At 48.8% G+C, this 24535-nt stretch overlaps 2 protein-coding genes across 9 annotated transcripts; one reads left to right on the forward strand and one right to left on the reverse strand.

Annotated features, from left to right (window-relative positions):
* Positions 1-1334: 1334 nt before the first annotated feature.
* Positions 1335-22354, reverse strand: ARNT (aryl hydrocarbon receptor nuclear translocator). Of its 8 annotated transcripts, none has more exons than XM_064732376.1 (23): positions 22264-22354; positions 17055-17160; positions 15602-15646; positions 14908-14952; positions 13967-14011; positions 11968-12181; positions 9901-10114; positions 9751-9816; positions 9535-9634; positions 9024-9089; positions 8829-8914; positions 8374-8450; positions 8079-8213; positions 7568-7642; positions 6637-6788; positions 5697-5807; positions 5444-5519; positions 4803-4926; positions 4409-4508; positions 3988-4090; positions 3586-3745; positions 3029-3183; positions 1335-2468 (listed from the first exon to the last, which is right to left on the reverse strand). In XM_064732376.1, exons 1-23 carry the CDS (start codon positions 22286-22288, stop codon positions 2379-2381), a joined length of 2370 nt encoding a protein of 789 aa, XP_064588446.1. In that variant the 5' UTR covers positions 22289-22354; the 3' UTR covers positions 1335-2378. The 8 variants fall into 8 exon arrangements, with proteins under 8 accessions (XP_064588446.1, XP_064588444.1, XP_064588443.1 ...); XM_064732374.1 differs by having other exon boundaries at positions 3029-3180; positions 3937-4090; XM_064732373.1 differs by having other exon boundaries at positions 3937-4090.
* Positions 22355-23546: 1192 nt separating this feature from the next.
* CTXND2 (cortexin domain containing 2) lies at positions 23547-23720 on the forward strand. Its single transcript, XM_064732385.1, has one exon. The coding sequence runs from the start codon at positions 23547-23549 to the stop codon at positions 23718-23720; it is 174 nt and encodes a 57-aa protein (XP_064588455.1).
* Positions 23721-24535: the final 815 nt, after the last annotated feature.

The following is a 24535-nucleotide window of genomic DNA, read 5'->3' on the forward strand; positions in this document are numbered from 1 at the left end:
GACAGACCCAGGAGGGGACAGGGGGGTGGAGCAGCACCAAGGTGGGGATGGGTCCCTGTCACCCCTTCCCCTCCCTCACGGGGGTCCCCAAGAGAGGGGGCACCCCCTGTGAGCTCTGTGGGGACACAGAGGGGGCTGAGTCACCCCAGGGCACAACCATCCCCCGCAGCACGAGGCCCTGACGTGGCACTGAGTGACCGGGAACTGGGGACAAACGGGGACAAACTGGGACAAACTGGGGAGTACGAGGGGTTTCGGGGGGCAAAATGAGAGGAGGAGGCTTAAGGGGAGAAATTAGGAGAAAAAACAAGGAAGGAACAGGAGTTTGGGGGCCAAAACAGGGAGGGGATGGGGATTTAGGGACATTGCTCCAAGAAAGAGGCAGAAATGACACAAAGGTTGGAAAAAGGGAAAAAATCTCTTGATGGAAAATCTCTGCTGCCCAGAATCCACCTGGGGCTGGGACACACCTGAGGGGGTTCAGCTCCTGCCAGGACATGGAGGATAAAATTCCACCCCAGGACAAACACTGGAGTTCCCAACGAGGGGGAAAAGGGCCCAACCTGTCCCCCAAAGCCCTGGGAACCCTCTCAGCCCCTCCTCATCCTCCTTCCCAACAGATTTGACTGCTCCAGCTCCCAGGAACTGGAAAATTTGGGGGGGATACAGCCACAGGACCTGGCAGGGCTCAGGGAAATGGGAATTTTCCTCTTCCCCCTTTAAGAACAGCCCAGGATGTGATGGATGCTGGGGAGGAGGTTATTGCTGGCAACACACTCCCAGGATGTCTTCAAATGGGATGTTCCCATTTATCCATACATTTAAGATAAAATAAAAAAAAGAAACAAAAAAAACCCCAATTAAAACAAAACCTTCAAGTCTTAATTTTCCAGAGGGAAAAGGAGAGGGAAAAATAAAGCTTCCTGCTCCACTTAGAAGAGGAATCTCTCTGGGTTGGTGACACAAAGGTTTCAGATTTTAGTCAGGAATGACAGCTCTGGAATCAGAAAAAGGGGGGGGTCTCCCCATTCTTGCCCTCAACCAGCAGAGAACACTCACAACCAGCCTGGGGGTCCCAGAGCCCCCCAAACATGCAGGGAAAGGGGGGAACACCCACATTCCATTCAAAACAGAACCAGGAACACTTGGGACTCTTCCCCAGCTGCTGTTGTGCCAAATTTCCTTCCAAGTCCAACTCTGAAATTCATTTTCCTGTTGGAATTGAAGCAAGAGGGAATCAAATGGTTCTTCCAGCCCCTGAGGAGAGCAGGGTTGGCCACAAGTTTTTGTTTTTTTTGGTTTTTTTTTCACGGAAAAAGCCAGAAGATTCCAAGTCAATGTTTAAAAATTAAAAATTTATATATATAGATATATTTATATATATAAAAAAATTTCATTCTGTTCCCTACTTTTCCAGCTCTCCTCTTACTCTTTGTCATTTGGCAACAGGATCATCCCATGGCAGGAATTCTTCTTTAAGGAGGTGAGGGAGCAAATGTAGTGAAATTACACAGTTCCTCAGCAATTCCCTGGAAAATCTCTCAAATCCAGGGATTCTCCTCCATCCAGCTCCAAAATGAGGACAAGGAACTCACCTACATGGGATAAAATTCCATGGAGCAGGTTTTATCCCAAAAGAAACCTGTTGGAACATCAAATTGTGGCAGCACAGAAACCATCAGCTGGAAAATGGATTCATCCAGAAGAAAGCTACATGGGTAATATTTTTATGGCTTGTTAATTATCCCAGGGTAACGAGGGGGGTCATGGGTCACACTGATTTCATTGCACAGTTCACAGGAGAGAGAAGATTCCAGAAAAACACAGGAATCTCCACATGGAGCACCCTGGACTGGAGACGCTGTAACAATCCTCCAAAAACAGCCAAAATTCCTCCAAAAAGGAGGAAAACACTGGCTTGGAACACGGATTCTTACTCAAGCATCTTCCAGGATTGTGTTTACAGGGATAACACTTGGAAGAGTTTCCTTCCAGTACTGAAAAATTCCAATAGTTTTGTGTTTTATAGAAAAAAAGTCACGGCAGAGAATGAAATAAAAACAGTCAAAAGCCACCTTAAAAAGTGAGCAAGGGCTGTCTGTGATCCAGACAGGAATCCCTTCCCAAAAAAAATCCACTTGGGAGCAGCTCTGGGGCCTTCAGCTTTGTGGCACTCAGGTCCTGAAGCTTCCAGAACAATCCCACATGGAGGAGGTGCCCAAACCACCTGGTCCTCCAAGGCCATCCCTCCTCGGAGCTCTGCTTCCAGAAGGTGGGAAGGGTTCACACAGTTCCTTGAGAAAAAGACTCTGCTGTTTTTTATCCTTTACATGTGGATGCTGTCGAGAGCTTTGTGTTGTTTCCCCTAAGGCTTGTTTTTATTCAGAAAAAGAAGGGAATATGTTCAACTCTGGGAATTCTTCGTTGTTGTAGTTGGGGCCTTGGTCCCCCAACATGGTCAGCATGTCCTGTGAGGATACAAGGAGAGGGTTTAGGATCCAGACTGGAATATCAAGGGAGGTTTAGGTTGGAAATTAGGGGGAAAGGCTGGACTCCATCCCAGAGGCTTTTCCAACCTCAGCAATTCCATGGCTCCATGATCATGTGGGTAATTTAATCATGGGTTTGCTGCAATGGATACTGTGGACTAAACTGGTTCCTTGCCCAAGGGAACACAGGGTCTGCAGGGCAAATTTAAGGAGAGCAGCAAATTGAAGCTATCATCACCAACTGCTGGGAAAGCTGGGGTGAGAGGATTATGAATTCTCAGGAATTATTTTAATTTCATTGGACTGTAGTTTTTTTTTTTTAATTAAATAGAATTAGAGGGGTCAATCCAACTAGAATTTCACACTGATCCTGCAACAGATCAGACACAAAGCCAGTCCTGCCCTCTCCCCTTCCAGCTCCATCAGGTTATCCAGGAGTTTGGGACCTCCCCAGTTGATCTGAACCAGAGGGACAAGCTCTGGCTGCTTCAAGACCAGTGGATCCCACCAGATTGGGAGGTTAAAAAGCCCCATCTTACTGGGAAGACCTCGGGCTGGCTGGGCTGGGGCTGCTGCACGTGCTGCTCCGCGGGTGCTGGGCCGTGGTGCTGGCCCTGCCACTGCGGCCACATCCCCACGGCGTCGGCGGCGCGGGGCTGGAACGGGGCCGGGCTCTGGGCGGCCTCTGTGGCTGCTGGGCAGAGAACACAGGCACTGAATCACCCCTGCTCTGGGAATGGGGCTGCTCCAGGGCTCTGATGGGATTGGGAAGGGCAGGGCTCTGTGTGGTGACAGGGCAGGAATTCCTGCCACAGGAATTCAGGTGTTTGCTATGGGATAGAACAAAGAGACTCCCAGAGGGGTTTGTTTCCTCCCAGTCAGCCTTAAAATGCTGAGATGACCCCAATTATCCCAAGCTGGGAGGGATCCACAAAGACCCCAAGTCTAACTCTATGGTTGAAGGTGATCAACATCAGCTTCAACTCTGCTCCCCACATTCAGACACTCCCAAAATCCACCAAAAAATGACGGAGAGCACATCCCACCACAGCTGGAAGCTCCCAGGGGTGTTTTGCCCCCCCCAGGCCCCACTCACTGAAGCCTGTGCCACGGCTGGCCAGGGCTGGGTACGGCGCCGTGGTGGGAGACGCCGTCGATCCCGGCGCTGCCATGGAGCTGAAGGAGGACGGCGTGCCCTGGAATGTCCCCATGCCAAAGGAAGGAGGTCGTGTCTTCACTGTCTGAGATGCCACTTGCTGTAAGAGAGGAGAAACAGCAGAGGAAGAGGAGGCACGGCTTCACCCCGACCCTCAGCTCAGGGAGGAGTTGCTGGATTAGCCCCGCAGGAGGAAGCAGCAGCAGAGAGTGGAAGCAGGAGGGTTGCCCGTGCAGAGAAGGGGCTGGAAGGCAGCAGGGAGCCTGCAGCCGAGGGTGTGGGCTGTGCTACCTGGGCTGTGAACACCGGCCGTGTCCCTGGAGCCCAGGTGGTGCCGCTGACCTGAGCTGGGCTGGAGTGCCGGGAAATCTGGGACAGGATCCGGCCGGAGGGCGAGGGCTGCTGCTGCTGGATGATGTTCACTGGAGGCACCATGCTGCTGCTCCTGCAACACAACACGTGCCTCAGGCACTCACAGGAGGAAAAGGCACCAAACCTTTCTGCTCAAGTCACTGGTGAAGGGAAATGAGCCCAATAATTGATGGGAAACTGCCCAATGGTCACCCCTGAGTGTCCCAAGGATGTGGCACCTGGGGACAGGGGTTAGTGGCAAACACAGGGTTAACAGCTTGATGATCCCAGAGAGCCTTTCCAACCTAAATGACTCATGATTCTACACAACTGAGAGGGTTGTGGGCACCCAGAGCCTGGGCATGCCCAAGGCACAGCAGAGGAAACAGGGGCTGGGCAGGTGAAGGCTCACCTGAAGTTCTCAGCGGGCCGTGCAGCAGTGAAGGTGTTGCCCTGGGCAAAGAGGGGAGGGTTGGCTGCCATGGTGCTGGCAGGGATGGTTTTGCTCTCATCTGTGGAGAGAGCACGAGTCATTTTTGGGCTGGGACATCTCAGGAATGGGGAGAGAAGCAGCTGGAAGAGATGTGTCTGTGTGAAGGAAGACTCCTCAGTTCCTTATCCAGACAATTTTGTTAAATCCTGTTTAATTTGATTTCATTTCCATTTTCTACTGAACTCTCATGAATTTTCTCTGGAGTCAGAGCATCCACTGCAGACTGAGAGCAGGGAGAACTGCTCCACAGGGAACAAGCAGGAAAAACGTGACCAGGGCAGGCAGGAAGAGCTGACCTGAGCTGCTGACCCACCTGTGCTGATGCCAGGGAAGATCTCCCCGAAGCGTGGGTCCCTCTCCTGGCTGAACAGGCTCTCAGCCTTCTCCAGGGGCTTGCTGTGCTCGGGGCCAGCAGCACTCACAGGCTGGACAGGTACCTGGGGAGGGACATGGGGCTGCTCACACCTGGTGGGGCTGCTCACACCTGGTGGGGCTGCTCACACCTTGTGGAGGCTCCTCACACCTTGTGGGGCTGCTCACACCTGGTGGGGGCTGCTCACACCTCATGGAAGCTCCTCACACCTCAGCACAAAGGTGAGCACAGGCCCAGCCACTCCTGGGATTCTGATGTGTTTTTTGGAATAGCAGGGCCATTTAGGATGCACAGTCACATCCCTGGAAGTGTCCAAGGTCAGCCTGCACAGGGCTTGGGCTGGTGGAAGGTGTCCCTGCCCATGGCAGGAGGTGGAAGTGGATGGGTTTTACAGCTCCTTCCAAACCAAATTATTCCATGTTTCATGATTCCATGTGATAAATACTGGAATTGAGCAACACCCAACAGACACCTTCCCCTAAAACCTCAACCTGGTGCCACCACCTTTAAACCCCAGCAAAAGTGTGACTTCAACAGAGCAGGACAATGAACAGGGAGTGCCCAAATCCCTCTGGACTCACCTGTGAGTGCTCATAGCCAGCCAAGCTCTCCCTTGCTGGGCCCACTTCCAGCTCAGCCTGAGGTGGCTGCTGCTGCCTGAAATAGAAAGTGTCTGTGCCAGGGGAACACAAGATAATTCCCAAGGGAACAGCTCTGGGTGGTTACACCAGGGATTTGTCAGCCTGCAATTCCTGGCTGCAGAGAGGGGAATTTGGGAATGAAGGGTGTGTGAGGAAAGGAGGAAATGGAAAAAGGAGCTGAGCTCCTCCTGACCTTGAGGGCAGTGGGGCTGTGCCCATGTCCAGGGGAAGGCTGACGCTCTGCCCCAGCTGAGGCCTTGGCATGGAGTTTGCCAGGGCAGGCCGGGACTCCTGGCTCGAGTTCCTGCAATTCAAACACAGAAAAAAGAGATTTAAAAAGTCCCAGCTGGTAGCAAAGCTGGGTCCTGTGTGTAGCAGGGCGTGGCTGGCTGGAACAAGATGCAAATCCCATTCGAGTGAAGGGTTTTTGAGTGAATTTCCACCTGGTTTCCTTGAAAGGTGGTGCCATGGAATAGGAGGCTCTCTCCTCCACACTCAGTCCCTGCACACCTCAAACACAACCACACAGACACTGCTGCTCTGCTCTGAACTTCCACAGGGAGTTTTGGGCTCTGGATGTGGGAATGGCTGTGTGTGGAATGAAGAAGTTCAAAGAGAGAGCTCTGACACGGGGCAGGAAATCAGGCTTGCAGCAGATTTCAGCTCTGCAGGGAAGCAGTGCTACTTTGCCTCATGGCAAAAACATCCCGGATTTCCCTTCCCCAGGCAATCCAGCCTTCTGGTTGTCTGCTGGAGCTGCCAAGCCTGCAGCTCCAGATCACACACAGGCACAACTCCTTGGTCCTTGCAAAGGGTGTGGAGCTCTTGGAGCTCCCTCATGGAAAGAGAGAACAGCTCTGACCATTCCCAAAGACGGGAAGGCTGTGACAGGAATCCAAGAGCATTCTAAGGCAGATTTCACTCATTTCAGGCACTGCTGGAGCCACATTTTGGCAGCTTGCTAAGCCACACAAGAAGACAATTCCTGCACTTTGTAGCCCTCCAGTGCCTGGCACATCCCAGCAGAGAATGGGAGCCGGAGGGACTTAGGAACTTCTCCAGGGTTGTGCAAATTGATGGAGAGGCTGAGGCTGCCCAGCTCTGGGTTGCTGTGTCCCCTCTGCACCACTCACTTGACGTTGGTGTTGGTGCAGATGATGTACTCGATCTCATCCGAGTAGGGGTTCTGGAAGGTGAACGAGCTCGTTCTCATCCACAGCCACTCGCGGCTCTTGGATCGGAAGCGGAACATGACCGACAGCACCTGCCCTTTTAACTTCACCACCTAAAACCAAAATGGAATCACACCAGTAGCACCTGATCAAAGGTGGGGAAGAGTAACCTGAGCACCATTTTCCCCCCCAGACCCCTGTGATGGCCCTTTGCCTCAAACCTGGACCACCACATCTCAGCCTTCCCAAACTACATGGCACCATTCCCTTGGGACAGCTTGATTCCTAAAGGATCCAGGAGGGGAATCCAAAATCCCCTTGTTTTTTGCCTTCACTTCTCTTATCTCTCTTGCACTGGTGAGATGTATGGAAAAGCCTCCAAGAAATGAAACACATGCTGTAGCTTCCCATTCCAACGGTTTGGAGCAATGGATATGAGCAGCTGGTTTTTGGAGTCATGAAACCACAGGGGCAGCCTTACCTGCCCTGCCACCAGTCCAAGGCCCTCAGAAATAACAGTAACGACAACAGGGCAAGAAAACCACCTCCACTGCGGGTTCTGGGCCCTAGAGACGAACCAGGGTTTCAGCCAAGTCAAGCAGCCACTTGGGAGCCACATCCCTGGCCCTAAAAGCCAACTGGACCAGCAGCCAGAGCTGGAGTTAAGACTGGATTCAGGAGTTAAGACATCAGATGCTTCTGTTTCATTTTTGCATTCAATGATAGGACTAAATCTGCAACTGTTTGTACAGGAGAATTATCTAAGGTTTGTTTTTCTTCTTGGTTTTCCAGTCAATTTTGTTGTTTTGCAAGCACCAAGGCATTCCAGTCTCGGAATGAGCTCCAATCTGAATTCCACCCTGCATGCAAGGGGCAGCTGTGATGCTTTTACCTGTTGAAAGCTGTCCCGTAAAAGCTGTTGGTCTTCTGGATGGCAGAAATCCACAATGTCTTTCCCCAAGAGTTCCTATTTTTTAAGGAATTGTGAGAGATGGAGTCAGTTCATCTGGCAGGCAGATTCCATAATTAATCTGTCTTTGGACAGGTAGTTCCTGCTCCTTCCCCCCAAATCCCTGTTACACAACCCAAACACAAGAGGCTGGTGTGCTGTTTTTTTAAAAGAAAAGCACAACAGCTGTTGATTCATGTTTGATCTTTAACTCAATTTGAGGCAAAAATGGCTTTAATTGACATTTGACATAATCCAGAGACACCCAGCCTTGCCATGATCAAAGCACTTGGAAAAACACATGGAAAAGTAACCAGTGGAGAAGAAACACATGTTTGGGTTAAGCCCTGGGCATGGTTCACCAGCTCTGTTGGACAAGCAGAGCCATGATGTGGAAGAAAAAGTAAATTTAAAGAGCATTTTTTTTTATTAAAAAGCTGCTGAAGGTCCTCACCTGGGGCTGGTAACCCACGGTGGCCACGCACCGGTGGTCGATGAAGGTGAAAATTCCTTCGGTGTTGTGTCGGGAGATGAATTCTGTGGGCTGGCAGACATTGTTCATGTCTGTGCAGTTGGGGGAGCTGGTCACCTGCCAGGGACACAGGGACAGTCACCAACCCTGGCTGGCCCTGAGCTGCCAGCCCTGCTCTGGGCTTTGTGGCCATCAGGGAATGTTTTCAGACAGAACAGTTTAAATCTGGGGATTACCAGCACAAGGCAATGTTGGAAAAGGGGAACAGGGCACTCACCTGGAGCCTGCCAATGGCCACCAGGCAGAACTTGCTGCCCTGGCCAGCGTCAGGGTCATCATCAGGCAGGGAAACACCTGCGAGGGAAGGGCCAAAAATTCCAGCAAGGTTAGTACAGGAAAACTTTCAGAGGAATGGATTCAAGACATCTCTCTGCCCTGGTCTGTAACTCAACACTCTTCCCCATGAAGGGATTTTGCAAATTAAGGTGTCCACCCCTCCCTTTTTTCACCAGAAGGAATGAAAATCTCTGAATTTCAGCAAAAGCTGCACATCAGACAGTTCAATATTATTTTCATCCTCTGCTGCTTCACCTGCAAAAATTAAATCAATCTTAAAATAAAAGTCATAGATGTGTTTGCAAAGCACTTCCTGGCACATTCAGCTCCTGGAATGGCAACTTTAGCCCACGTGCTCCTAAACCCAGCCCACCTGAACTCAAGGTGGATTGTTACCTGCTGGGGGCCAGGCTTTGATGTAGCCCGTGCAGTGCACGACGACGTAGTGAGGTTCTCCATCCTTGGCTGCACCTAAACCATTCCTTGGGGGAGAGAAAGAGGTTGTGCTGCAGTGGGGGAAGGTGAGGCGAGGTGTTCAGCTGTGTTATTTATGTGTTGTATGTATTTATATGTTATTTATGTGTCATTTACCTGCAGCGATTCCTCATGAAGCTCAGACGATTGACAGCGACCGGATCCACAGAGCTGTTGCCACACCTGCACCAGGGTTAGAAAGGATTTCATCTTTATTCATCAACATGGAAATAATCTGGACATCTTGAACAAGAAGAATTTCCATCCCACAAACCCCTCATTCTGCAGAACTCAAGGGGGGCTGAAACTAATTGGATCTTCTACAACAACAGGGCAAACAAACATTTCGAGAATTTGACTGTAAGGAAAGCTCAGCCATGTTCTGTCATGTCTACATCAAAATGAGCCCAAAAAAAGCTGAAATAAAAACTTTTTATTCCACCCCAGGATTCTGAGTGAGCTGAATGAGCTGGGTCTGACCCTGCAGTGTTTTTGGAAGCCACCTCTCAGTGACACCAAGAGCCCTCTCACCACCACAGCAGGGAAAGCTCCCTGGCATGGAGGGACCAGGTTTAGGGAGCAAGTCTGGCTTTAGGCTCAGAGATTTCCCCAGGCAATTCCTTCCTACCTCATCCTGCAGATGAAAGATCTCCTGGAGCCCATGCACATCCTCATGGACTGCTGCCCTTCCTTCTTCACAGTCCCTGTCTTCAAATCGAGGATACGACCTAAAAAAAGGGAAGAAAAAGGAGATGCTGCTGCACTGGGAGCCCTTGCAGCAAGGCAGGTGTGGTGCCAGGTGATGCAGTGGGAACTGGCAGGACACGAGTGTCACTGGTGGTACCTTTAGATGCACTCTCGGGGGGGGCTGCAGCATCCTTGGTAGAAAGGCACCAGGGCTTGGTTCCCTCTACAAAGGGAAGGATTTAATCCAAGTCCTCTGCAGGCTGTGCCAACCTGCCAGCCCCTCACGTGCCAGCCCTGCTCGCTGTACCTGTGAGGGCGTTCTCAGAGGTGGAGAGCTGCTCCCTGAGCTTGCCCACGTCGTCGGGGTGCACCTGCTCGTACAGGGTGCTGCCGAACCACTCGGACTGCGGCTGGTTCAGCACCGGCGTCACCGAGTCCGACACGTACACCACGCGCCCCGTCTCGCACGACACGATGAACAGGAAGCCGTCAGCTGCCTCCAGGATCAGGTGTTTGAGCTCCTGCAGACACACAGACATCTCCCAACTCAGCCCTGTCACCTTGGTTTTTTAATTTTTCTAAGCTTTCTAACGTTTATGTTCTTATAACGAACATTCTCGCACATTTTATGTAAGTAACCGATTGTTTCGCGTTCTTTTATAGAAGAAGAGAAATTTGATAAACTGTTAAGTTTGTCCAGTGTCATTGGACAATCCACTGTCACTTTTAAAAATCTATAAATGTTAGAATCAGAAATTAAAAACACTCTTTTTACCTCAAGAAAGGTGCGTGTATGCCTTCTGTTATTTCATATCCTATAACAACACACCCCATGTTTGGACTTTCTCCCCCCACTCATAATTTAATTTTCCCCTCTGGTTGCTGCAATTCCCACAAAGCAGCATCAGGCCAAGACCAGAAGCCTTCAGGGACACCTTACTGTGACCTACCAGGACCTTAAGGCCACTTAATAAAAAGAGGGACTCCAAGATCAGAAGGCTTCAGGGACACCTCACTATGACCTTCCAGGATCTTAAGGGGGCTTAATAAAAACAGGAAAAGGGATTTTTTTAGATGGGCAGAGACTTGGTCAGTGATAGAGACTGACACCTCTCAACTCCACAGCCAAAACCATCCTGGGTTTTGGCTTTTCCCCCCCATCCATCATTTAATTTTCCCCTCTGATTGCTGCAATTCCCACAAAGATTAGAAGCTTTCAGGGACACCTCACTGTGACCTTCCAGGACATTAAGGCCACTTAATAAAAAGAAGAAAAGGGAATTTTTTATATAGGCAGAGACATGGTCAGTGATAGAGGCTGACACCTCTCAACTCCACAGCCAAAACCATCCTGGGTTTGGGCTGCAATTCCCACAAAGCAGCATCAGGCCAAGATCAGAAGGACCTTCGAGGACCTTAAGGGGACTCAATAAAATGAGGAAAAGGGACTTTTAGTATGGGCAGAGACCTGGTCGGTGAGAAAGGCTGACACTTCTCAACTCCACAGCCAAAACACACCCTGGGTTTGGGCTGCAATGCCCACAAAGCAGCATCAGGCCAAGATCAGAAGGACTTTCCAGGACCTTAAGGCCACTTAATAAAAAGAGGGAGTACCAAGATCAGAAGGCTTCAGGGAGACCTCACTGTGACCTTCCAGGACCTTAATGGGGCTTCATAAAAAGATGACAAAGGACTTTTTGTATGGGCAGAGACCTGGTCGGTGATAGAGGCTGACACCTCTCAACTCCACAGCCAAAACCATCCTGGGTTTCGGCTTTTTCCCCCCATCCATCATTTAATTTTCCCCTCTGATTGCTGCAATTTCCACAAAGATTAGAAGCTTTCAGGGACACCTCACTGTGACCTTCCAGGACCTTAATGGAGCATCATAAAAAGATGACAAGGGACTTTTAGTATGGGCAGAGACCTGGTCGGTGATAGAGACTGACACCTCTCAACTCCACAGCCAAAACCATCCTGGGTTTGGGCTGCAATTCCCACAAAGCAGCATCAGGCCAAGATCAGAAGGACTTTCCAGGACCTTAAGGCCACTTAATAAAAAGAGGGAGTACCAAGATCAGAAGGCTTCAGGGAGACCTCACTGTGACCTTCCAGGATCTTAAGGGGGCTTAATAAAAAGATGACAAGGACTTTTAGTATGGGCAGAGACCTGGTCGGTAAGAAAGGCTGACACCTCTCAACTCCACAGCCAAAACACACCCTGGCTTTGGGCTTTTCCCCCCACCCATTGTTTAATTTCCCCCTCTGCTGCAATGCCCACAAAGCAGCATCAGGCCAAGATCAGAAGGACCTTCGAGGACCTTAAGGGGACTCAATAAAATGAGGAAAAGAGACTTTTAGTATGGGCAGAGACCTGGTCGGTGAGGAAGGAGGGTTTGTAGGTGCCGTCGGTGGAGGTGTTGCCGGTGCCACGCAGGGATTTCATGTGGGACACGGCCATGCGCAGGATGGTCAGCTTGTCCGGCTTGCGGGCCAGGGCGCTGCACGTGGGCACCATGTCGGACAGCTCCGTGATGTAGGCTGTCATCTTGTTCCTCCTCCTGCGCTCGATCTCGCTGTGGTTCTCCCTGCCAGAGGTGCAGGAGGAGAAAAGGAGAGAGGTGAAGCTGCCGGGGGTGGGAGGTTTGTGTGACACACGCGCACACACAGACGCCGTCGGGATTAGGATCAAGCCTCACATGCTGGGCGTGCACAGGGAATGCGCAGACAGGGCAGGGAGGAGAGGCTACACCTGGACCTTCCTCGGAGTCACAGCAGCTCCCTGGAGCCTCAGGACAGTGAGAACCCGGCCTGACCTTCCCCACCCACCACACAATGCTGCAAAGGAGCTGCTGCCAAAGCAGGGTCACCCCAACACTGTCTGTGTGAGGGTGGGTGAGATCCCCTGCACCATCACACCCACCAGGTCTGCAGCTAAAATCTGGGCACTGCTCTTCTGGCCAAGCTGGGCAGGTGGGAGGTGTGGGAAGGAGCTCTGAGCTCCTTCCAGCCCCAGCCACGCCAGGATTCTGAGTGAGCTGAATGAGCTGGGTCTGACCTTGCAGTGTTTTGGGAAGCTGGGTCTGACCTTGCAGTGTTTTGGGAAGCTGGGTCTGACCTTGCAGTGTTTTGGAAGCCACCTCTCAGTGACACCAAGAGCCCTCTCACCACCACAGCTCCCAAGCAGGTCACACCTCATTTCTGCACACATCATCAAGGCCAGCCAAGCTGGGCAGACCAGGAGCAGCAACACCTGCAGGGTGGCACTGAGACCACTGCTGCCACCTAAAGAGGCTCTTGGCACCCCTTTGGCTCCCATCAGACCAGAACTTGGCTCTTTTATCCAGGATTTAAAATTTAACTGGGATCCTAAGGTGGGTTTTCCAAAACAGAGCTTAAAAGCCAGGTTTCCTCTACAGAAGGATGGATCCTGTGCAAGGAAGCACATGGTGGGAAGTGAAATGAGATGGAAGTGCTGGAAGGAGCAAGGAAAGGCAGGTGAATAAACAGGATAAATACAAAAATGGAGCATTTATCACTATGAGGTTTGTGCAGACACTCAGTGACCTCACCTCTGAGTCAGTCTCTAAACTCACAAGCTCAGGTGTGAAAAACAAAGATCCTTCAACTACAGAAGCAACCAAACATTTCCATTTCACTCTGCCATGAGAAATGGATGGGAGAACTGGGATTGTCCATGCTGGGGACACCTCTGTGCCTTCCTGACCTCCTCAAACATTTCAGCACAGCTCAGTGCAGTCAGCAAAGGCACTCTGGGGGTCAAGTTTTGGTTTAAAGACAAAATGAAGGGCACAGGTGTCTGCAGGGCTCATTCCTGGTGACTGTTCTGGTGGTTTCAGGCACAGCCTCTCATTAATTACTAATAGAAACTCATTAATTACTAATACAAACTAATAGAAAATTACTAATAGATACTCAAGGGAAAATTAAATCCTGTTTGCAGCGACACCACCTTTTCTGGAAGGAAAAAATCCTGAGCTAACACAGCTTTTCCTGCCTGGTCTGAGAGTCCAACAGCATTCCTAGGACACAAAACCATCCCAACTTGGGACCCAGGACAAGAGGAACTAAATGTAGCAAAGGTTAGCAAAGCTACAGGTGAAAGTAAATAAATAAATTTGGTAAAGAAATCCTTTCATGTATTCCCTAAAAAGGTTGTGCCTTTCCTCAATGCCTTCCCCCTCCTAATCCCAATTCCACAGCCATTTCCAGGAGTTTGTTAAATCCTCTGCAGCAGATGAGGGAAGGAAAGTGGAAAATAAAAAAAAAAAAAAGAGAGAAAGGATGCCTAGAGAAACATTAAGGAAAGGAAAAACTCTGCTTGTCCATGCTTGAAATCTCCATTCTCCTACCTGGCAAGTCTCTCCTTATCCGCTGAACTCTGCTCATCATCAGACCTAAAAATAAAATTAGCCAGCTAAGCTAAAAATGGAAAAAAAGTTGAAAGAAATGGAAAAAAAAAATGGAAAGATGGACTAGGAAACCCAGCCTAGGGACAGGTCTGTTTTGCAGAGGAGCAATTCCATAAAATAAAGCAGTCATTAGTTTGCAACATTCTGCTTTCAATTGGTGCCTGATGTGTTGGAGTTTCAAAACATTTTCTGAGGCTGTGACCTAGTTCTGATTTGCTTATTTCTAATATTAGAAGGATTCTGATATTTCTAACAGATTTTTGATTTGCTTGACTTCAGAAGGACTCAAACAATTTAAAAAGCTGGAGAATCCCAGCTTGGAATTCCCTGTAGCCCTTTGGGAGGTAACAGCAGGACTGCCCCAAATCCTGAGGGCATTTTTGGGCCCCTCCTGGGAAATGAGACATTCATGAGCTGGAACATGTCCAGAGAAGGGAATGGAACTTAAAATAGCTGTAAAAATCCCATGGGCTCAATCCCAACACTCAGGGATAGTCAGACACCAACAATTGATAAAAGTATTCCCTACAATCTCCAGAAAATCCCCAATTTGTAGAGTTTCTGTGTAATTCCCTCCAAAACACACAAATCCCAGTTTGTGCCAGGAAATCCTGTTCAAGGAAAACTTGTACTAAGCAGGAAACTTGAAATCTCTGCAAGTTTCTTGAGCAGGAGAAAAGCATGAGAGTCCAAGGGCAGAGCTGAAAGGAATGGTGAAAAAGAGGAATGTCATTGTCACACTCAATGAACTGGTCCAAAAAACACCAAGGATTATTGTGGGTCCCTTCAAAGAGAGATGGTTGTGAGAAGGGAGCTGCAGGATCCTTCTCATATTAAGTTTTTTTGGCACAAAAAAAGCTTTTAAATCATCAAATCCTTACCTGGCAAATCTCTCTTTATCGTTTGGCATCGGGTCATCATCACATCTAGGAGAAGGGGGAGAGGTTAAAGTGTTTGCACTTCCTTCTTTCCCCAAAAAAACACAGAAAACAAGGTTTAAAATCTGCCACAAAAATCCCTGGGGTTAAAAATGGTCAATTTATTGTGGGCAGTGCAGGATAATTCACTGATCACCCCAAATTGCACTTGGAAGATAAAGGTAACCCAAATCAGGACCTCCATCCAAGGGTTTCTCTTGGAAAATCCCCATTCATCATCCTGAAAGCACAGGAATGCAGGGGATTCTGGAATTGGAGTTATTTGGAGTTTTTATTGCAGTTAACTCCAGCATCAGTGGAGTTATTCAATCCCAAACCACGCAGTGAGGCTACAAATAAATGACACAAGATATCCCAACTCTTCTGGGCTCCATATGGACCATGAGGAAATCCTCAAAGTCTTGCCAGCTCCTCAGAGATAAGGATGTCTCTGCAACTGCAGCATCCTTACAGCAGATGAGGATTAATTAATGTCAAAAGCCACAGAGATGGAGGAATATTGCTGGATATTGAGGAACTGGAGCAATTCCCACTCCTTCCAGAGAGGAAAAGCCAAAGAACAGAAAGATCTTGCTCCACATAAAACACACAGACACAGCTACAGGACAGAAATTCTGGATGCCATGTTCTCCCTCACCTGAGGAATTTGCTGTTCCCTTCTCCATCGTCATCAAAATCGAGCCTGAAAAACAGAAAAAAACATAACTGCTAACCAAGTGGTTCCTCCTTTAAATTACTTTTCTGTCTGTCCCCATGGATGAGTCCTGAAAGGAAAAATGAAGTAATCCCAATGCAATTTAGTGATTTTCATGTGAAACAACCAACAGAGTTTGGAAAGGGGTTTCTTTTAGGAACAGAGCAAAGAAAAACAGTTCCAAAGGAAGAAAACCCATTTGGGAGCATCCACTGAATCCCAACCTTCTGCTCTAAAAGCCTGGATCTCCAAGGAGAATCAGGGACCTACAGATGGAGCATTCCCAGTTTAAAAGCCTGGATTGGGTGCATTTAAAATTAAAACAAAACAAAAAAAGTGGAGGGTAAAATCTTCCTGGAGTTAAAGTTCAGTTTGTGTTCAGCAGTGTTTAGGGACAAAATCCCATTTCTGACCAGTTCATGTGGAAGGACAGAAGAGTTTTCACCTTCTGGGATGGAAAACTGAGGATGCAGCATGGGAGGAGCTGCAGGGGAGTGGGAGCAGCAGCAAATGGGGCTGAGGAAAGAGTTTGAGGGACTGGGAGGGGAAACAGATTTCAGTTTGCTCCAAAATTACGAGGCGATTTCTCGTGCCAGAAATCTGGGAACAAGCACTCAACTCCCTTTGAATTTGAATTTGCAAAGGCATTTTTAGCAAACAAAAAGCCTCCCACAAGCACATTGTGGCTTCCCCCCACCCCTCCCAGGGACAGCACAGCTGCAAAGGTTGGAATAAAGCTCCAAAATTCAGATTCTCTGCTCCCCCAGGCCTTGCTCTCAATCCTTGGTGTGCATTTATTTGTTCTTTCTATGAGGTGCAAAGTTTTTAGTCCCCTCTGAATATGTCACTTTGAGGAGTGAGGACACCATACTTACTGTTCTTTAAGTGTGGTAAAATTACAAAATAATATCTGTAATAACAAAATAATATCTGTAGATACAGATTTTTCAGGCTACTGAAAGAAGGGAGACATTTATGTATGATAAATTGATAATTGATAATTGATACATATATAAATTTATAATTGATAAAATTCTCTTGCTGTAAATGAAATCAAACTTCACAAGTATAATGTAAGTGCACATCGAGGTGGACTGAGTTAGAATAAATGAAAATTCAAGTATAACCAAGGATGAAAATTTAAGTATAGCCAAGCTCACACAATTCAGCAGTTAAAGAGAAATGCAGATTTAACCTATAATTGCAAGACAGAATTGTGATGTATGTTATAAAGTCAAATGTTTGCACAGAAATATAGAAATGGTAGCTGACCACAAAGGGACAGCACTGGACAGAGCCCACCTGAACGAAGCAGGAAACTCCTCAGAAGCAGCCACAGCTCTCTCTGGAGAACAAAACTCCCTCCAAAAGCCCTTTTCCCCCAGGCCTCACTCACCCAGGCCGCCTCTTGCTGGGTCTCTGAGCTCCTCCAGCCTGGGCTCCCGAGCCCGAGTTCCCCGAGCCGACGGCTGCGCCCAGCGAGGAAACGTCGGATGCCATCTCTAAACAGGAGTGGGAAAAAAAAATCAGAAAAATCAACAAGTTTTACTTGCAAACCCCTCTGGTTCAGTGCAGCACTCCCCAGTTAGGAGCTGTGTGTCAGCATCTGCTTGGGGCTGGGTTGGGGCAATGGCCTTTCATCTGCTGAGCTCAGGCTGCCAAAATCGAAGATGTGGTTTGGGAGTTTTGGGGAGAGGAGGAGCCTGCTGGGAGCAGGGGAGGGGCTGAGGCTGCACCATGAGGGAGGGAGGAGGAGCAGAGCTGTTTGTACAGAATATTCTGTTTGTATAGAATATGAAATAGCTCGGAATTAGAATGTACTTTTGTAAAACTAATAATATAAAATACAGTAGTAGTATAGTATATATATAGTATATATATATAGTAATAGTATAATATAGTATAGTATAATATAGGATAGTATATAATAGTATATAATGTAATAGTATAAAATATAATATAATGCATAATATATAATGTATAACATATAATACATAACATATAATATATAATATAATAATAGAATATACATAATAGATAATACAAAATATATAATATATATAATATATAATATATAATATATAATATATAATATATAATATAATAATAGAATAGACTATATGTTATTAGTTACATTATATTATATACAATATAATATAGCTAATAATATATAAAATAATAATATATTTGTAATAATATACATTTGTAAAACTAGGAGCCATTTGGTCAAGAATCATGAATGTCTCTTCATATTAGATAACCAGCTGGTAGAGACATTAAGATAATCTCACAAAACCAGATTTTTACAAAATATGCTTTAGAAAGAATCCTGACTTGCAAAAACCTAAAGAGCAAAGAGTAATGTAGGGATGTATTAACAGAATATATCATAAACAACTCTCATTTCACACTCTAAAAGAAATTTATTGAAATAAAATCACGTCTTCCTGATGACACAGCATTTCCAAACCCATCATTGTTCAGCTGCTCCTCACCAGTACAGACCAGTGGCACCAGTACTGACCTGTGCTCCTCACCAGTACAGACCAGTGGCGCTCAACCTACATTCAAACAGTCTGTTCCACATCAGTAAATGAGTTTTTAAATCCATTATAAACCATTTTTTCCCTGTTTTACTGAAATAAGTCAGCTCTGTGCTTATTTTAACAGTTGTGGGTTTGTAAATCTGCTGTGAAACTGCCCCAAAAGTTGCTCCAGCCCAAAAATCTCCACCACAAACTGAGCCTGATGCAGCTCCCAAATCAATTCTGCTTTATCAGAGTGAAGGGGACCCCAAACCACCCAGACACCCCCAAAAACCCCAATTTGGGTTCCCCAAACCACCCTGAGCAGCACCAAACAGCCACAACTGGGGGGACAAAGTGAAGAACTGAGGTCAGGTTTAATGAATGAGGTTAAAAATGGGCTTTAAATTGGGGTTCCCAATTCTTCTCCACTGCCCAAAGCCAGATTTCAATCCAACAATAATTTAATTTCACTACCAGAGTTGCATTTTGGTTTATTTACAGCTAAAAGTGGAGCTGTACAATCACCTCAGTGGTGTGCCTGGACCTCCCAGCAAACACACTCCCAAATTTCTGATATTTCTGCCAAAATTAAATCTATTTTACCACCATATTTTACCAAAATAACCTTCCCAGCCTCTGTGCCTGCCTGCTTTGTTTCCCTCCAAGCAGCTGATGTTGCTGAGGAATTTTTGCCTTGCAGATCCATAGGATTTCCCAGGGGTGACTACAGAATGGAACAAGCATCCAGCTCGAGCCTTGGCAGCTGAAGGAGCCAAAAACAACAATCCCAACCAAGAGCAGCAACAAAACACCAGGATCCTCTCTGCTGTTCTAAAATACATCTGGAGAACAACAAACCAGAGGTGGAAACCCTTCCCCAGCTCCTTTCTGCTCCATTTGGGATCGCTCAGATGCTGCTGGGAAGTCCCAAGGTGACATCCAAGGATTTCGTTGAACAAAATGAAGTTTTAAGTGAGGATAAAGCAGGCCAGGAGGGTTCCTCATTCTCCCCAGCCCTATGTGAACATGGTGGGAACAGAAATGAAGTTTCTGGAGCACAGAGAATCCCTTTCCTGAGGGGAAGGAGTTTCCGCTCGGGGCAGGGGAAGGAAGTGACACTGAGCTGTTCTCTGGGCCCAGCTCCATGCAGGGACACACAGAAAATTGATTTTCAAACCTTTGAGATCTCCCAGGAGCCCAACATGAGGAACATTTCCCTCTCCTGGTTTAGATGGAATACCAGGGCAGACCCTGAGGTTGGGCACCAGGACCTTGGGATTTCCAGGACACACCCAGAAACACAAAGATTCCTTCCCAATTTCTGTCTTCTCCCCATCCCAAACGCTGAGGTGAATTTCTAAGCCCATGAGGGAACATTTCCCTCTCCTGGTTTAGATGGAATACCAGGACAGACCCTGAGGTTGGGCACAGGAGCTGGCACCGCTTTAGAGTGGGCACAGCCCCCCAAAAACCAGGGCAGGGAGAGCAGAGGGAGGGAAATCACAGGGAGATATTAGAAGAATAAATTCAGAAGAATTCTCACAAATAATGAGAAGGGAAGATCTCTGGCTTTATCACCCTTTGGGATTTCCAGGAAACACACAGACTCCTTCCCAATTTCTGTCTTCTCCCCATCCCAAACACTGAGGTGAATTCCTGAGCCCAACATGCATCCATCCCATGAGGAACATTTCCCTCTCCTGGGTTAGCTGGAATACCAGGACAGACCCTGAGGTTGGGCACCAGGAGCTGGCACTGCTTTAGAGTGGGCACAGCCCCCCAAAAACCAGGCAGGGAGAGCAGAGGGAGGGAAATCACAGGGAGATATTACAAGAATAAATTCTGAAGAATTCTCACAAATAATAAGAGGGAAGAGTTCTGGCTTTATCACCCTTTGGGATTTCCAGGAAACACACAAAGACTCCTTCCCAATTTCTGTCTTCTCCCCATCCCAAACACTGAGGTGAATTCCTGGAGGAGTTTTCAGTCCCTGGGAGGAGGATGGAGCAAGGATTTGCTCCAAAGGAACAACAAAATGAGAGGAAACAGCCCCAGGTTGTACCAGGGCAATTTTAGGATGGGTTTGAGGGAAAATTCCTTCTCAGAAAAGGCTGCTCTGCAGTCACCATGCCTGGAGGTGTCCAGTGAAGAAATCCCAGGTGTTTTTCCAAAATCCTGGCTGGGTCTGTGTCCCAGCCCTTCCCAGAACCAATCCCTGCCTCCCCACACCATGTGCTGGAGCTAATTAAGGCCAGAAGGGAGCAAATGTAAATCCCAACCCCCACCAGTGCTCCAGGCTCCCAGCCCAGCTCTCCTGGGAAAGGCTCTGCTGCAACCACTGGCATCCCAACAGGCAAAAAAAGGCTCCAAAATAAAATTACTGCAAATATTCCCAGCTGTGATTTATGCTGCAGCTTTTATGTGCATTTTTATTGTAAAAAATCTGGTGCTTTTTGCTGCAGAAGCTTCAGCAGGGGGTTAATTGCCAGGCTCACGTTTGGATATCAAATCTCACAAGTTTTGCTTTAAATTCACCCATTTGTGATCTCCTCAGATAAAGCAGCCTTAAAAGTACTCTGCATTTCACTCACAACTAGAAGGCTTTGGTATTTCTGCTTTTATGGTTTTTTATTTACAAAGCATCTCAGTTTCAGTGTCTGGGGTACATTAAATTGGTTTTTTTTGAAGCAGGAGGTTTTTAGCTTGTTTGAGTTCCCCATGAAATGCCAGCTCAGCACTTTCATCCCCATGGGAACTTTCTCCAAGAAGAAATATAGAAATTAAGAAAAGAATGTTTCTTCCATAGCTAAGGGGTGAAATGAAGACATTCTGGGTATTTTGGGGCATTATCCAGCATTCACTGGAGCCCTGAAATCTGTTTTTTAACACTTTAATGAAAAGAAGGCCCACGTTATTTGTGAGAAATCTTCAGAATTTAATCTCCTAATAATCTCCATGTTTACTGCTTGTGTACTTCCCTCCCTCTGTGTAAAAGTTGGTCACTCTGCCCATGATTATAAATATTAAACACAGATGTTGAAAATTCTTTCTCGTTTCTTTCAGAATTTAAACCTTTCTTGTGCAAAAAACCACGGAACCCTGAAGGCTCCACTTCCACAAATGCTTGGATACCCACGAGTATCTTACTGGATGAGTCCCCAGTGGGTTTTTTCACCATTAAAATCCACAAAACCTTTCTTAAAATAAACCCCCAGAATCCTTCAGCAGTGTCACTGAACACTCCTGGATAAACCTGAGTGTGTCTCAAGCCACAAAGAACAAGCTAAGACTAAAAAAATCCCAAAACACAAACAAAGCTCAGATTCTGATCTCAGCCACCACGCTGTAAATCCATCACGACTTCACAGACGCTGGTTAATCTGGATACTCAGTTCAGAGTTTAGGCAGAAAATTGATAAAATCAGATCTTTTTCTGGCAAGAATCAGGGAGCAGCAGCTCGCAGCTTCCTGTGCACAGGGAGCTGAGGGCTCTGGGGAGCAGCGTGAGGAACCGGAGCTGAGGGAACATCGCGCTCCAGGCCCTCCCCTGCTTCACAGAGCTCCCAGAAACATTTGTGCAAAACCTTCAAACCGGGCCAGCACTTTGTGCTGGGGGTTAAGAAAAACCTCAGCGAAACAGAGATGAAAAAGGGGCAGAAGCCACCAAGGAAAACAAATCCAAAGGAGTGATGATGGAAACCCAGTGCAAAGACCACAAATCCACATCGAGGGTTCCTCATACCAGCGGCTCTGCGGGGACCCCCGGCCCCAAACACCCCAAATCCAGATAAACACAGCCCTGAGCCCTCCAGGGTGCCCCATCCCACTGTGCCATTTCCCCCTCAGCCCTTCAGGAGCCTCCTCACGCCCCTGTCAGCCCCTCCAGGGCCCCTTCAGCGTCTTCAGAGCCTCTCACGACAACCTCCGCCCCTGAGGGTAGCCCTCAGCTCTGGAGGGCCCGGGAGAGCCTTTGGGTCCTCTCAGACCCCCCCTGTGCTCCCCCTCAGCCCTCCATGCCCTCCCCGGGGCTCTCAGCCCGCTCCCCAGCCCCGCTCATGCCGCCGCGGCCGGGCTCACCCGCGCTGGCGGCGGTGGCGGCCATGGCGGGGGTCCCGAGCCACCCCCTCCTCGCTCCGCTCCGCTGATCCAAGATGGCGGCGCAGGAAAACCTCCGCCAGCCCCACAGCCCCGCCGGCGCGGGGGCGGAGCCAGAGCCATGCCGGCTTTCTATTGGTTCAACCGGGGGGCGGAGGGAGGGACAGGGGGAGAAGCAGGGTTGCTATTGGTCCAGACGGAGAGCTGGGGGCGGGAACAAAGGGAGGGCACGGCTGGGGGCGGGACGAAATGAGCTCCCGCCCCCACTGGGAAGGAGGCGGGGCTTTTCGAGGAGGCGTGGTTATAGTGGGTGGTGTTGATGACGTCACGTAACATTGGGATTGTAATTAGGATTAAGATTGAAATTAAATTTCGGGTTGAAACTGGGGCGAGATTGCGGTTCTAAACCACTGAAAAAATCACAGACTGCACATGTGATTTGAGTGAGAACTGGGATTGGAATTGGAACGGGTTTTTTTTTGTCAGGACTGGGATTTGGGGCCACCAACAGGACCCTACAATTCATCCTTTACTGAAAAATCTCTGGAACACTCCTACAGCCCAGCTCTTGGGGTGTGAAAGTTTCACTGTCTTCCCAAAGTGAATGTTATTTCTCTCAGAGGGGGAAAATAAGGAAACTTGAAGGAGATTTTTCGTGTATTTTGGGTGTTCTGGGGTTTTCATGAAGCTGTCTTGCAAAATCCAAACAGGCAGCTCAGTTCAATGCATTTTCTAAGAGTTTTTTCCAGTCTATTCCAATATAAGCAAAAAACTACCTGGAAATCCTCTCACTGGCAAAGCCTTTAGATTTTGGGGATAAATCCTCCTAAATGCTTCCCAAACCACCCCAAGTCACCAGGAAGACTCATTAAAGGACCCAGAGGCTTCTCCTGATGGGAGAAGGGGGTGCGGGGTGGGAATTTGATCCCCAGGCTTCTGTCTGAAAAGTGATGCCGGCGCATTCCTGCAGAATTCATGAAGGCCTGGAGCCAGCAGGGCCAGGACTGAGACCCTGAGCCGGCCACAGGGAGGTAAGGAAGGAGCAGAGGGGACTCAAGACCATATTTTCCCCTTTTTTTGGGTGGTTTTGACCCCTCAGCCCCATGAATCCACCCCTGTTCTGGTCCCGTAGGGATGTCATTGGGTGTTGAGCACTGGGGGACACGTGCGGGAGGATCCCTGGAGACAGGAGGGGACACCTGGAGCTGTGACAGAGATACCTGAGGGTCCCTGGAGCTGTGACAGACACACCTGAGGGTCCCTGCATGGAGACCCCCACGGTGCTGCCCACCATGGACGTGGACAAAGCCGTAGCCACGGCCTTCGTGGTGCTGCTGGGGCTCTTCCTGCTGGCCATGACCGTGCGCTGCGCCCGCCTCGTGGTGGATCCCTACAGCGCCATCCCCACCTCCACCTGGGAGGAGGAACCCATCAACTGACCCCAAAATATCCCCCCTGGGACCCCCAAACTCTGCAGGGTGCTCCAACGAGCCCCAGCTCCAGGAGAAGCACCCAGGCTCCCATTAACTCAGAGCTGCCTGTAGCTCCAGCACCCCTTATCCTCTGTGGGTCCCCTCTTCCTTCAGGACCCCCATTTCTCCTATTGCTCCCAATTTCCCCCATTGATTCCCCATTTCCCCCATTAAATCCTCATTTATCCTATTGCTTCCCGTTTACCCTCATTGGTCCCAGTTTCCCCCATTGTGCCCCATTTCCCCCATTGATTCCCCATTTCCCCCATTCCCACCATTGCTCCCATTTCCCTCATTACTCCCAATTTCCCCATTGCCCCCATCACTCTCCGTGTTTCAAACCCCTCCGAGGTGGCGGTTAAAGGATCGTTCGGGGCGGGTTCGGTAACGGCTCCAACGGCCCCGAACAGTCCCGGGGCTCCGGGGCCGCCTCAGGAAGGATCCGCGGCCGCCTCAGGAACGAACCGCGGCTTTCCCGGCGTTCACAATTTAAACGGGGCCGACCGTTCACGGCAGCTCCCGTGGGCAGCGGTCAATTCCCCGAATTGCCGATTCTCGAGGGATTTATCCCCCGATTTCCAGAGGAATTCATTTATTGTATTTAATTTATTCCCCAATTTCGGGGATTTCTCCTCACACCGGGTCCGCCAGGGGGCGCCAGGCGCGGGAGGCGCGCGCAGGAAGTGGCGTCACGCGGCGGCCGCGCCGGGCTCTGCTCGGTCTGCTGGGGAACGGCGGCGTAGGGTGGGGGGGCGGACGGGGCTGAGGGCAACGGGTCGTGA

The sequence above is a fragment of the Zonotrichia leucophrys genome, chromosome 25, assembly GCF_028769735.1.
Source record: "Zonotrichia leucophrys gambelii isolate GWCS_2022_RI chromosome 25, RI_Zleu_2.0, whole genome shotgun sequence".
In the NCBI taxonomy this organism is placed as follows: Eukaryota; Metazoa; Chordata; class Aves; order Passeriformes; family Passerellidae; genus Zonotrichia; species Zonotrichia leucophrys.